The sequence below is a fragment of the Heptranchias perlo genome, chromosome 2 (genome assembly GCF_035084215.1).
Source record: "Heptranchias perlo isolate sHepPer1 chromosome 2, sHepPer1.hap1, whole genome shotgun sequence".
Lineage (NCBI taxonomy): Eukaryota > Metazoa > Chordata > Chondrichthyes > Hexanchiformes > Hexanchidae > Heptranchias > Heptranchias perlo.
In genome coordinates this window covers 104,873,962-104,887,430 of record NC_090326.1, presented here as the reverse complement: position 1 = coordinate 104,887,430, position 13,469 = coordinate 104,873,962, and the positions used below count along the sequence as shown (strand labels likewise).

Genomic DNA, 13,469 nt, shown 5'->3' with positions numbered 1-13,469 from the left:
CTGATTATTTAAACCAATATCATGTGGTTAAAAACTTAGTTTCAATAGTACTGCATTCAAATAATACTTTGTAAGGACTTATGAACAAACATTTAACACTTCCAACAAATTACTGGATATCAATAATGAACGGTATCAAATTCACACAGTTTTTATGTATTTGCTTATGTCTTTTGAAAATTCAAAGTTAACCCAATTTGAAATGAAGGGAGTAAAACACTAAATGTACAAGCAAACATCTTGCTGTGTAACAGGATACATATTCTACCATGGGAAACTGTCTAATCAGAAAAGTCGAAGTTAACTCAACCACATGTTGTTGATTATAGAATAGAATCATAGAATTTTACAGCACAGAAGGAGGCTATTCGGCCCATCGTGCCTGTACCGGCCCTTTGAAAGAGCTGTCCAATTAATCTCACACCCCCTGCTCTTTCCTAGCAAGTGATTTTTAAAGGTTTACCATAACTTCCTTATTTTTGTGCTCTATCCCCGGGATCCCATATGCTTTTAAAAAAAAACAGCCTGATCAACTTGTCCTGCCACCATCAAAAATGTGCGTATGAGGGCCTTCAGGGTCAAACAAATAGTGTGGGACTAGATTCACATGTAGACCAGACCAGGAGTGGGGCTGAAGGGAACAAGTTATGGGTACAAGTTACCTGACTTTTTGCTGCAGCGTTGTTGTACCATGTGTCCCAGTACAAGCCATGTAACAACGCACTAAAGCTCCAGTTCCACCAATCATCAGCTGTTTTCACATTTATGAAAGGACTTTTCTCATTCCTAAATATGAAAACAATCTTAAGTATGAAGTAAATTGGCAAGCATAGATTGTCTCTTAGAATTATACTTTTTCAGAACATATTCTATTTTTCCAAATGTCTATTTTTTCCTTGAATATAAACAAACAGTCAATATCCATGATGGTGGAGCAATAAGAGTTCAACACAATCTTTTCAACAACAGACGGCAAGAGATTTAACAGTATGTTTTTCAGAAGATCACCTTCAAATCCAGCACTATCAAAAAGACCACAGCAAACATACAACCTGCTACAACACATGTTTCAAATTGCTCAACCAACACAAGCAAAAAAATAGATCAACTGAGTTATTCATCTCACCACTGTTGTCGACCTAGCCATATGCAAAATGCCTGTCATAATTCCCTTCATAATATCATTCACTATAATTCCAAGTATATCATTGTATATGAAAGATGTAATGAGATAATATAAAAAGGCAAATCCTTTTTCATTGTATCTCGAGAAGTCTTCCAATGACACAAATCAAATTCAGATTTGTGGCTCTATAAACACAGCGAATCAAATAGGCAGCTCCAAGAAACGTGTCCTGAGTCAATGCACCTACACAGAAGATAATTCTTGTGTGAAGAAATTAGAATTAACTAATAACCATTCGGGTACCATTGAAATAGTGCAGTGGTTTTGGTACTGGACTCCTACTGTGGAAAGTTGTGAAACTGAATTCAATAAATCTGGTCATTTGTAAGCTAGCATCAGAAAAATATGACCATGAAAGCTGTCAGATTGTTACAAAAACACAACTATCCTGAGAAATATCCTGATCCGTTCGGCTGACTTTCACTCTCAGGCATTTGAGTAACAGCTGCAAAAATGAACTGGAATGCCATACCTAGTAAACTCCATTCGAATGGCTTGGTTGAGGTAATATTCATCTTTGGAAACTTTGCCAAATGTTATCAACAGCAGCAGAATAAGCATGACAATGTAGAGCACAAATTCTCTGCAACAGGGAAAATAATGAGATTTTGAAATAGGGTAAGCCTGGCAACATGTAAAGAAAGCAAATAGACCACCTGATAGGGAAAAGTAACCAGTAATTATGGGCAGTTAAGCAAATAAAAGTTTCACAAACGGCACAAAATTTAAAAAAAGTAAAAGATGAAATACTGTAATGTCTGTTGAATGAGGTTTTCTTTTCTCATACGGTCTTTGGCTTCTTTAAGCTGTGCGGAAGTTGGTGGTCGAGCTAATCGTAAATAGCGAGCCCTTTGACGAGCAGCAACAATCTGCTTGACAAAAATGCAGAAACAAACAATTATTCAATTACTACCACAGGCTTCAAGTTCATTTCTAATTTAAAATAATTAATATATACTTTGTCATGTTGCAGTTAATATATACCATTTCTAAGTGCAATAAAACACTTTGTAAAGCAGACTCAGCTAACTGTGCATTGCAGACCTATCTGACTGCAGTAAGGTGCCACATCAGACATGGTTTCACCATCCCCAAATGAAGTAGGCAAAGGGCAGTAATTACCTCTATCTTTAAAGGAGACATTGCTGTCTCTGAAAAAGTGAGTGGAACTTTCCAGTAGGATTCCAAAAACTGATGCAACATTACTTTAGTAAGTTATTCGTAAAATTCCTTTGCAGCTGTACAAGGAGATGGAAAAGCCCCCAGACACAATCTTAAACACGATGCAAAAATAAGATCTGCAAAGCTACTCAGAGCAGAAAGGTGTCATTTAGTTACCTGGATTAACTCCTGCATTTTGCATTAGGTTTGCTTAAATAATCAGTTATCTTTTAACTTCACTCTTTGTGCCAGCACACACACAAAAAGTGTAATTTGTTGCATTATGGAGCACTAAACTGTGGCGCCATATGGATATTAGCAGCAACTAATTTTCTCCTCTCTTCTTGTGAAGGTTTCAAGGTTCCAGCAGCCCTCCCGTATTTCATCTAAGTGAATCTTGATAGTTAATGTTGACAGGCTATTTGTCATAGGGGGTAAAGCCTGATTCGGTCCTCACCTAACTCCACACGGCACCCTTTCCAGCAAGGGCCGTTGGATAGTGATCAACTTTTCAAATTTTGTTCAGTTTTTGAAACAGACTGGTATTCATTGTAACGAAGAACATATACAAGTGAGTTTAGCAGCATAGTTTAGCAAGTGATAAAGATATTTTTTTACCCTGTCAAGATCCACAGGGGCATTGTATGGATTGTAATGGGTATCAATGGGACAGCTCTCAGAAAGAAAACCAGGTTCAGAATTCCATTGCTTGCAGGCCTCTGATGAAGAATTTGAGTCAGCGAGGCTGATGTAAAAGTCATTGCAATCCTTGTTTTTCAGTGCGACTACAGCTGCTGTACAGAAAATCTGGAAAGGAATTTCAGCAGAGATGGAAACATTCCTAAAATGGTCAATTTCAATATGCCACAAAAGAAACTGATTCTTAGCAGATATATTAATGATTAAAGAGCGTATAATACCACCTTTCTGCCACTAGATGTAGCTAATGATCTTTATAAATACAATTTAAAATGTGAAAATAAAAGTTTACCTACCGCAGAGATTTATTGCTGCATGCAGATTAAAGTACTGGATAATGGGTGCATCATTTGGGGGTTATCTTCATTACTGATAAGACGAAGTTCATTCAGTCTTCTCTTAATTCAAAGTTACTTATTCAAATTATCCAATAATTACATTTTTAAGCACCAAATGCACACTTTGTTGTGTTGTTTACATTTCTCAATTCAAATTCGTGGACAATTCAAATGTTTTAGTGCAAAAACAATTTTGAGTCATTGGTAGAAGACTGTAGCTGTGTTCAGGATGATTAACTGTGTTATTGCCCACCCACCTCAACTTAATAAGGGTTGCAAACTCTCTGCAGTTATTGACATTTAGTTCTTTGACTTAGTAACTACATTTAACCTGTGCTGGAACATGTGTGTCAGAACATGCAGCACTCATACTGGACAGTAAGTGTGTATATTTACTGCTACAAAAATGTTTCAAAATGCCTGACAGTCTGAGTTAGGAGGCACAGTAAGTTGTGTGATGGGAGCAGGAAGTTACAAAGGGACATACACAGACTAAATGAGTGGATCACTCTATGACAGATGGCATACAACATGAGGTCACCCACTTTGGATCCGAGAAAGATAAATCGGAATATTTTCTTAACGGTGAGAGGCTAGGGGCTGTGGTGGGGCCAAGGGAATTGGGTGACAATGTACATAAATCACTAACACCTAGTGGACAGGTACAAAAAGTAATCAAAAAGGCGAATGGAATGTTGGTCTATATCTCAAGGCGGTTGGATTTCAGAAGTGAGGCTTCAGTTGTACAGAGCCTTGATCATACCCCATCTGCAATACTACATTCAGTTTTGGATTCCAAGAGGGTAATTTTAACCCCCAAGAATGAGTGGGCTGGAAGCAGGTGGGTAGTAAAAATAGTTAAATTCTTCAGTGGGACCGCATCCCGGCTCCAACGCGCACACTTCCGAGTTTAACGCAGACGCGTTCGGATGCACACGCGCAACCCGGATGTCCCACCCCCACTTAAAGCCAGCGGGCCTATACTTAAAGGGGCCAAGTACCTCATTGCGATAGTTGAGGCACTTAATTTTTTGTGTATTAGAAATGTAAAACAAATTTAACCTTACCTGTTTGGGTTTCCTATCGCTTCCCATTCACGTCAGGTGAATGCAGGTGGGAAGGGCCGGATCCATGAGGTGTGTGCCCCTTTAATGCACTGCTTGTGGGCCTAGATGAGCAGGAGTCCATCATCCAGACCCAACAAGCTCACCTGACCAACAGGACCCCCGCGATTGGCCAACCACCCCCCAACCCCGATGGTCAACTCCCCACCCCCCCCGATCTTCTCCAAGGCCCACCCCGATGTCGTCCATGTCCCCCCCCCCCACCCCCCCACCGATTTCATCCATGGCCCACAATCCCTCCCTCCTCCACGATTCATGGCTCCTTTCCTTTCCGAAATGCAGCCAGCCTGTCAATCTGGCTGCCTGGTGCGTGGGAAACACAGAAGCACAAATACTTACTTTCAATTGAGTTGCGATCGCAGAATTCAAAGCAATCATTTGACTTCCGGGTTCCCCATGTAAATATCTACACATGTGCTGGGTTCCCAGTTCCGAGCTAAAATCATGCCCCAAATCTCAGGAAAGATATATTGGCCTCGGAGGGGTTCAGCACAGATTCATTCGAGTAATAGCAGGGCTTAAAGGGTTAAATTATGAGGTCAGGTTGCATGAACTTGGTTTGTGTTCGCTTGAGTTTAGAAGGTTGAGGGGTGATTTAATCGAGGGGTTTAAAATGATAAAGGGAATTCATAGGGTAGATACAGAGAAACTATTTCTGCTACTGGGGGAATCCGAACAAGGGGGTATAATTTAAAAATTAAAGCTAGGCAATTTAGGAGTGAACTTAGCAAGAACTTTTTCACACCACGGTAGTTTAAATCTGCAACTATCTCCCCCAAAAGATTGTGGATGTTGAATCAACTGAAAATTTCAAGACTGAGACTGATAGATTTATGTTGAGTAAGGATATCAAGGGATCATGGAACAAAGTCTGGTAAATGGAGTTGAGATACAAGTCAACCATGATCTGAGTGAATGATGGAACAAGCCCGAGGGTCAAATGGCTTACTCCTGTTCCTATGGTTAAAGGAGGAAGTGGTAACCATAGAGCATGGAGGATGATTCCACCGTGTATGCGAAAGATTAATGGGTGAACCACTTCCTTTAATGGTAGAACAGTTAATTATAGATGAAATTATCTCAAATGGATGGCTTTGCTTTGGTCACTGGTAAAGTTATTGTTATGCTACTTTCTATCGGGTAACTAAGATTAAAAAGATACAGCTGTCATGGCTAACAAAATGTCGAACATCATCACTGGGCTGAATAGCCTGCATCTGTTCCTATGATTCCAAGGTCTTTAATAGAGGAGACTAAGTAGAGCAGATCACATCTCTGTAGCAAGGCAGCGTCTTTCATAATACTTACCGCAATCGGCTGGATGACAAAGATGCAGTACAGAAGGGAGAAGAACAGTGAATGTATCCACAATATGGATTTGGTAGGTCCAAACCTGTAAGTAATGACAGATTGCTCCAGTGTTTCATTAATATATTTTTAAAAATCAAAATACAGATAAAAAAATTGGAAATTCAGCATCCAAACGCCAGTCCTTCTTACCGTAATCCTAACAGACTTGTTATCAATATGCACACCAAAGCAATCAAAAGGCAAATGACCCATGCCAGATAATAGCACCAAGTTGGAAGAAAATGTCTGGCCCCATTCACCACGGACTGTTCAAACAAACTGCTGTGTTCTAGAGATATTAAAAAAAGGTATTTAAAAGATTACAGTCAGAAGCATTTACTTTGTTTGATTTCCTAAGAATTCATTTAAGTACAGGATAGAAATTGTTATGGATCCTGGAGGTTTACATGACGAGTTCCTGTTCTCCACTACCCTTTCGAGGGAGGTGCCAAGTTTGGTATGTTCCAATGGGCAGGGAAAGGAAATAGAGTGTGCAAGCTGCTTCCAATCATCTATGAATACTAATTCAAGAATGCCTGGGAACAATTCAATTTTGCCACAATTCTAATCAAGCGAGTGCTGTGTGGTAGAGGGAGACCATGAGAGCAGTGGAAAATCAAATAATAGTTTTTGAACTGTGGAAAAGAAAGAGAAAAACTCTGCACAGGAAACACTTGTTCATAAGAGATCACTGCTGAATTAACAATAAAATGTCAATTACTACAGAGTGACCATTGCAAGTCTTGTACTAACATTATTACTTGAGTGCAGTATTAATAGTAATGTTGGCTTGTGGGCCTGTACTCCCATCAAACACTGCCAGTTCAATATAGCTCCTTAATTCTTTTCTACCTGATGAATAATCTGATCGGAGGTCGGTAGAGCTGTGTTTGCAATCCTTCGGTACTGGCTTGGCATTTTCCTGTGAACTGCAGTCCTCAAATCCACTTGAGCTGTCTTCAGACAAGCACTTTCTGCCCTTCTTGTTGCTTGTTTCACTGTAGTGCTCTGAGTGAATGCTGGGAGCTTGTGACTCCAGTAAACCACGCTAAGGAAAGGCAAATATATATCTATAGGGAACCAATTTTAAAAATTCTCATCCTTGTTTTCAAATCCCTCCAAGGCCTCGACCCCTCCCTATCTCTGTTATCTCCTCCAGCCCTATAACCCTCTGAGATCTCTGCGCTCCGACAATTCTGGACTCTTGTGCATCCCCAATTTTCAGTGCTCCACCATTGGCGGCCGTGCCTTCAGCTGCCTAGGCCCTCAGCTCTGGTATTCCCTCCCTAAACCTCTCCACCTCTCCACCCCTCTTTCCTCCTTTAAGATGCTTCTTAAAATCTACCTCATTGACCAAGCTTTTAATCACCTGTCCTAATATCTCCTTATGTGGCTCGGTAGCAAATTTTGTTTGATAATGCTCCTGTGAAGCGCCTTGGGGTGTTTTACGACATTAAGGGCACTATATAAATGCAAGTTATTGTTGTTGTTGTTTCATTATCTTGGGCAGACCTGACTGAATTTTTCGGTAACGCAACGCTCACCTCATATTTTTTCCTCCATGCTTCCTGTGCCCATTGCTGCAGATTCTGCCAGGACAGGTAGGATTCAAATGCACTGTCTGAGGCCAGCAGAGCATCCCGATGAGCTGAAGAATTATTATAAAAACAGAAAATAATTATACTGTCCAGTGATTTTTTTCATTGTTGGAGAGTAAATTTATTTTTACATATGCCGTGCAGTGTTGCACATCAAACACTGCCCAGAACACTACACAATTCCCAGGCTCAACATAAGTCACTCTTAGGGTCAGCTGCTGGAAGGTGAACAAGAGGAATGGGGAGGGGAGCGATTCACCCATCAATTTCCCTTTCTCCCGAAGTAGAAGTGTCCAGTGATTTGTGCCTTCCCAAACAGCAACATCAAGATCGGGAACTTGAAAAGTGAGAAATTTGCTGCAAAAACTGCATTCCACCCCATCCCACCTTATTAAAACATGTACTCTGACGGGCAGTTGAACAATGTAGTTCTCGTAATGAAAGTAGTTTAAAGCTACACATATACTAAGCACATGCATATATCTCACTCGAAGCATTTAATAATCTTTTTACATGAAAGTAGGAAGCTCAAGATTTACACACACTGATCAGAAGCTCCACAGTGTGTCAAATCTACATCATCACTGAAACATGAGATGACGATCCCAAATATGTTTATTTATGTGCACATTTAAATCTGTGAATGAGCTATGAAATCACTGTTTCTTGAATTAACTAAACTAGCTGACCCTACAGTTGGACTATGAAGACAGTTACCAAGGCTATTTCAATTTATAACCCATTGTGGTCTGAGTGTGGGTCTTTTGGGTTGGTGTCAATTTTTTTGTCTTTTAACGCTCTTTGGGTTATTTTACTACTTTCAAGGGGTTATATAAATGCAAGTAGTTGTTGTTATTGTTATCTCATGGTAGGTATATGCTCCTTTTACCAAGTGGTCTAGTGCTGGGGACCGATCCAATCCCTAGGTTTCTAGTGCCTGTCAGGTGATAGGGTGGGGGAAGAGCTGATTTATCTGCAAGTCTTGCAGTTTACATGAACCCATCAACTGGCCTTAACCTTCAGGATTGTTTGTTAATTCCCTGAATAACTACATCATAGAATCATAGAAAGTTGGAGCCCAGAAGGAGGCCATTCGGCCCATCGTGTCCGTGCTAGCTGAAAAAGAGCTATCCAGCTTAATCCCACTTTCCAGCACTTGGTCCGTAGCCTTGTAGGTTACAGCACTTCTAGTGCATATCCAAGTACTTTTTAAAATGAGTTGAGGGTTTCTGCCTCTACCACCCTTCCAGGCAGTGAGTTCCAGACCCCCACCACCCTCTGGGTGAAAAGATTTCTCCTCAGTTCCCCTCTAATCCTTCTACCATTTACTTTAAATCTATGCCCCCTGCCCCCCCCAAACCGGTCACTGACCCATCTGCTAAGGGAAATAGGTCATAGAGTCATAGAGTTATACAGCACGGATAGAGGCCCTTCGGACCATCGTGTCCGCGCCGGCCATCAAGCCCTTCCTATCCACTCTATCTGGGCCCCTCGTAATTTTATACACCTCAATTAAATCACCCCTCAGCCTCCTCTGTTCCAATGAAAACAACCCCAGCCTATCCAATTTTTCCTCATAGCTAAAATTCTCCAGTCCTGGCAACATCCTCGTAAATCTCCTCTGTACCCTCTCTAGTGCAATCACATCTTTCCTGTAATGTGGTGACCAGAACTGTACGCAGTACTCAAGCTGTGGTCTAACTAGTGTTTTATACAGTTCCAGCATAAACTCCCTTCTCTTAAATTCTATGCCTTGGCTAATAAAGGAAAGTATCCCGTATGCCTTCTTAACCACCTTATCTACCTATCCTGCTACCTTCAGGGATCTGTAAACATGCACAACAAGGTCATTCTGTTCCTCTACACCTCTCAGTATCCTCCCATTTATTGTGTATTCCCTTGCCTTATTTGCCCTCCCCAAATGCATTATCTCACATTTCTCCGGATTGAATTCCATTTGCCACTTTTCTGCCCACCTAACCAGTCCATTGATATCTTCCTGCAGTATATAGCTTTCCTCCTCACTATCAACCACATGGCTAATTTTTGTATCATCTGCAAGCTTCTTAATCATGCCCCTGACATTTAGGTCCAAATCATTAGTATATACCACAAAAAGCAAGGGACCTAGTACTGAACCCGTTGGAATCCCACTGGGAACAGCCTTCAGGTCACAAAAACACCCGACCATTACCCTTTGATTCCTGCCAATTTTGGATCCAACTTGCCAATTTCCCCTGGATTCCATGGGCTTTTACTTTTCTGACCAGTCTGCCATGTGGGACCTTGTCAAAAGCCTTGCTAAAATCCATTTAGACTACATCAAAGCTGCTACCCTCATCAACATTCCTTGTTACCTCCTCAAAAAATTCAATCAAGTTAGTAAGACACGACTTTCTCTTGACAAATCCATGTCGACTGTCGTTCATTAATCCCTGCCTTTCTAAATGACGATGAATACCGTCCCTCAGAATTGTCTCCAATAATTTGCCCACCACCGAGGTAAGGCTGACTGGCCTGTAATTACTTGGTCTATCCTTTTCTCTCTTTTTAAACAATGATACAATGTTATCAGTCCTCCAATCCTCCGGCACCACACCTGTAGCCAGAGAAGATTTGAAAATGATGGTATGAGTCTCCGCTATTTCCTCCCTTGCTTCTCTTAACAGCCTGGGATACATTTCATCCAGGCCTGGTGATTTATCTACTTTCAAAGATGCTAATCCTCTTAACATAGAAAATAGCAGCAGGAGTAGGGCATTCGACCCTTCGAGCCTGCTCCGCCATTCAATATGATCATGGCTGATTCTCTATCTCAATACCATATTCCCGTTCTCTCCCCAAACCCCTTGATGCCTTTTGTGTCTAGAAATCTATCTAGTGCCTTCTTAAATATATTCAGTGACTTGGCCTCCACAGCCTTCTATTGTAGAGAATTCTACAGGTTCACCACCCTCTGAGTGAAGAAATTTCTCCTCATCTCAGTCATAAATGTCCTATCTTGTATCCTGAGACTGTGACCACTCGTTCTGGACCCCCCAGCCAGGGGAAACATTCTCCCTGCATCCAGTCTGTCCAGTCCTGTCAGAATTTTATATGTTTCAATGAGATCCCCTCTCATTCTTCTAAACTCTAGTGAATACAGACCGACTCGACCCAATCTCTCCTCAAATGACAGTCCTGCCATCGCAGGAAACAGTCTGGTAAACCTTCGCTGCACTCCCTCTATAGCAAATATATTCTTTCTTAGGTAAGGAGACCAAAACTGCACACAATACTCCAGGTATGGTCTCACCAAGGCCCTGTATAACTGCAGTAAGACATCCTTGCTCCTGTACTCAAATCCTCTTGCAATGAAGGCCAACATACCATTTGCCTTCCTAACTGCTTGCTGCACCTGTATATTTGCTTTCAGTGACTGGTGTACAAGGACACCCAGGTCCCTTTGTACATCAACATTTCCCAATCTATCACCATTTAAATAATACTCTGTCTTTCTGCTTTTCCTTCCAAGCTGACGAAAGTTCTTCGACCTGAAAAGTTAACTTTGTTTCTTTCTCCACAGATGCTGCCTGACTTGCTGAGCTTCTCCACCATTTTCTGTTTTTATTTCTATTCTGTCCTTAGTGACCCTCTTGCTCTTTATGTATTTATAAAACACCTTTGGGTTTTCCTTGATTTTACTTGTCAGTATTTTTTCATACCCTCTCTTCGCTTTCCTAATATTTTCAATTTCACCCCTGCACTTTCTACACTTCTCTAGGCTTTCTGCAGTATTGAGCTCTGGGTGTCTGACATAAGCTTCCCATTTTTGCCTCATCTTACCCTGTGTGCTCTTTGACATCCAGGGGGCTCAAGATTTGACATTCCCACCCTTTTTCTTTGTGGGAACATATTTGCTCTGAATCCTCACTATCTTCCCCTTGAATGCCTCCCACTGTTCGGACACTGTTCTGTTTCCAGTCCACTTTTGCTAAATCACTTCTCAGCTTAGTAAAATTTGCCTTTCCCAATTTGGAGCTTTTACTCCTGTTCTTTCTTTGTCCTTTTCCATAACTATGCTAAATCTAACTGAATTATGATCACGACCATCAAAATGCTCTCCCACTGATACTCCTTCCACCTGCTCAGCTTCATTCGCTAAAACTAAGTCCAAAACTGCCCCCTCTCTTGTTGGGCTGCTACGTACTGGCTAAACAAGTTTTCCTGAATGCATTTTAAGAATTCTGCGCCCTCGATACCTTTTACACTGATTTTATCCCAGTTAATATTAGGGTAGTTGAAATCTCCTACTATTACTGCCCGATTGTTTTTGCACTTCTCAGAAATTTGCCTCCACATTTGCTCTTCTATCTCCCTCTGGCTACTTGGGAGTCTACAGTACACTCCCAGTAGTGTGATTGCCCCTTTTTTGTTCCTTAGCTCAACCCATATGGTCTCATTTGATGATCCTTCTGATTTATCATCCCTCCTCACAGCTGTAATTGTTTCTTTAACAATATTGCCATCCCCCCTCCCCCCACCCACAACCTCCTTTTTATCCCCCTCTCTATCTCATCTGAAAATCCAGTAACCAGGAATGTTGAGCTGCCATTCCTGCCTCTCCTTAAGCCATATTTCAGTAATATCGAAGATATCATACTTCCTCATGCCCTCAGCTCATCTGCTTTATTCACTATTCTCCTTGCATTGAGGTATATTCCTTTAAGCACTGCCAAACTCCTTTGTTGTCTATTTTCTAACCTTTGTTTTCTCTGCCTTCTAAACTCGCTTACTAGTTTTCTGCCTTCCATTTCCAGCTCTGCTTCTCTCCCTTCTGAATCAACACTCAGGTTCCCATCCCCCTGCCAAGCTAGTTTAAACCCTCCCCAACAGCACTATCAAAACTCCCTGCGAGGATATTGGTTGCAGCCCTGTTGAGGTGCAACCCGTTCGGCTTGTACAGGTCCCACCTCCCCCAGAACTGCTCCCAAAGCCCCAGGAATCTAAAGCCCTCCCTCCTGCACCATTCCTCCAGCCACGCTTTCATCTGCATTATCCTCCTATTTCTATACTCACTAGCGTGTGGCACTGGCAGTAATCCGGAGATTACTACCTTTGGGGCCCTGCTTATTAATCTCTTTCCCAGCTCCCTAAAAACTGCTTGCAGAACCTCATCCCTCTTTCGACCTAAGTCGTTGGTACCGCTATGGACCACGACCTCTGGCTGTTCACCCTCCCCCCTCAGAATGTTCTGCAGCCACTCAGTGATGTCCTTGACCCTGGGACCAGGGAGGCAACATACCATCCTGGAATCACATCTGCGGCCACAGAAATGCCTGTCTGTTCCCCTAACTATTGAATCCCCAATCACTATTGCTCTCCTGACCTTTTTCCTCCCCGCCGGACAGCTAAGCCACCCATGGTGCTGCGAACTTGGCTTTGGCTGCACTCCCCAGAGGAGCCTGCTCCCTCACTACTGGTTAGAGAGTGAGATGCACTCAGGGGACTCCTCCACTACGTGCCTGGTCCTCCTTGTCTGTGTGGCAGTCACCCATTCCCTCTCTTCCTGCACACTCCTAAGCCGTGGGGTGACCGTCTCCTGAAACGTGCTATCCACGTAGCGCTCAGCCTCGTGGATGCACTGCAATGACGCTAGCTGTTGCTCAAGCTCCGAAATCCGGAGCTCGAGCTCCTCCAGCTGACGAGACTTGCTGCACATGTGGCATGACACGAGAAGCATCCTGGAGTTACCACATGGCACAGGATGTGCACTCAACGGAACTGAGGTGCCTCGATTTATTAGATTACTTCTAAGCCTACGAGAAACAAAGAAAACCACTCACCAGCTACTCACCAATCAGCTCCTTCCCTTGTTCAGTTTGCAACTTCCAAAAAAACTGATCAAAAACGGTCAGAGATTTCCAAAGGCTATGTGTTATATTTAACATTTCCATCTCAAACTATAATTGATGTGCAGCCATTCTTGCATTATCTACTACAAGTCATTGTTAACAACCTCTTCACAGGCCAC

The 13,469-nt window shown here is 42.1% G+C and overlaps 1 protein-coding gene across 5 annotated transcripts in view; it reads right to left on the bottom strand.

Moving 5' to 3' along the window:
- The window catches only part of LOC137341938 (polycystin-1-like protein 1), a 288,830-nt gene that overhangs the window by 52,213 nt on the left and 223,148 nt on the right, over window positions 1-13,469 (bottom strand). For 4 of the 5 annotated variants that reach the window (XM_068005486.1, XM_068005476.1, XM_068005458.1 and 1 more), the window contains exons 49-56: window positions 7,403-7,506; window positions 6,711-6,906; window positions 6,009-6,147; window positions 5,817-5,901; window positions 2,966-3,154; window positions 1,937-2,055; window positions 1,659-1,769; window positions 663-786 (exon numbers count right to left, since the gene is read on the bottom strand). In XM_068005486.1, the coding sequence (XP_067861587.1) occupies window positions 663-786; window positions 1,659-1,769; window positions 1,937-2,055; window positions 2,966-3,154; window positions 5,817-5,901; window positions 6,009-6,147; window positions 6,711-6,906; window positions 7,403-7,506 (1,067 nt within the window). The remainder of the gene's footprint in view (window positions 1-662; window positions 787-1,658; window positions 1,770-1,936; window positions 2,056-2,965; window positions 3,155-5,816; window positions 5,902-6,008; window positions 6,148-6,710; window positions 6,907-7,402; window positions 7,507-13,469) is intronic. The other variant, XR_010967170.1, reaches the window with a different exon arrangement.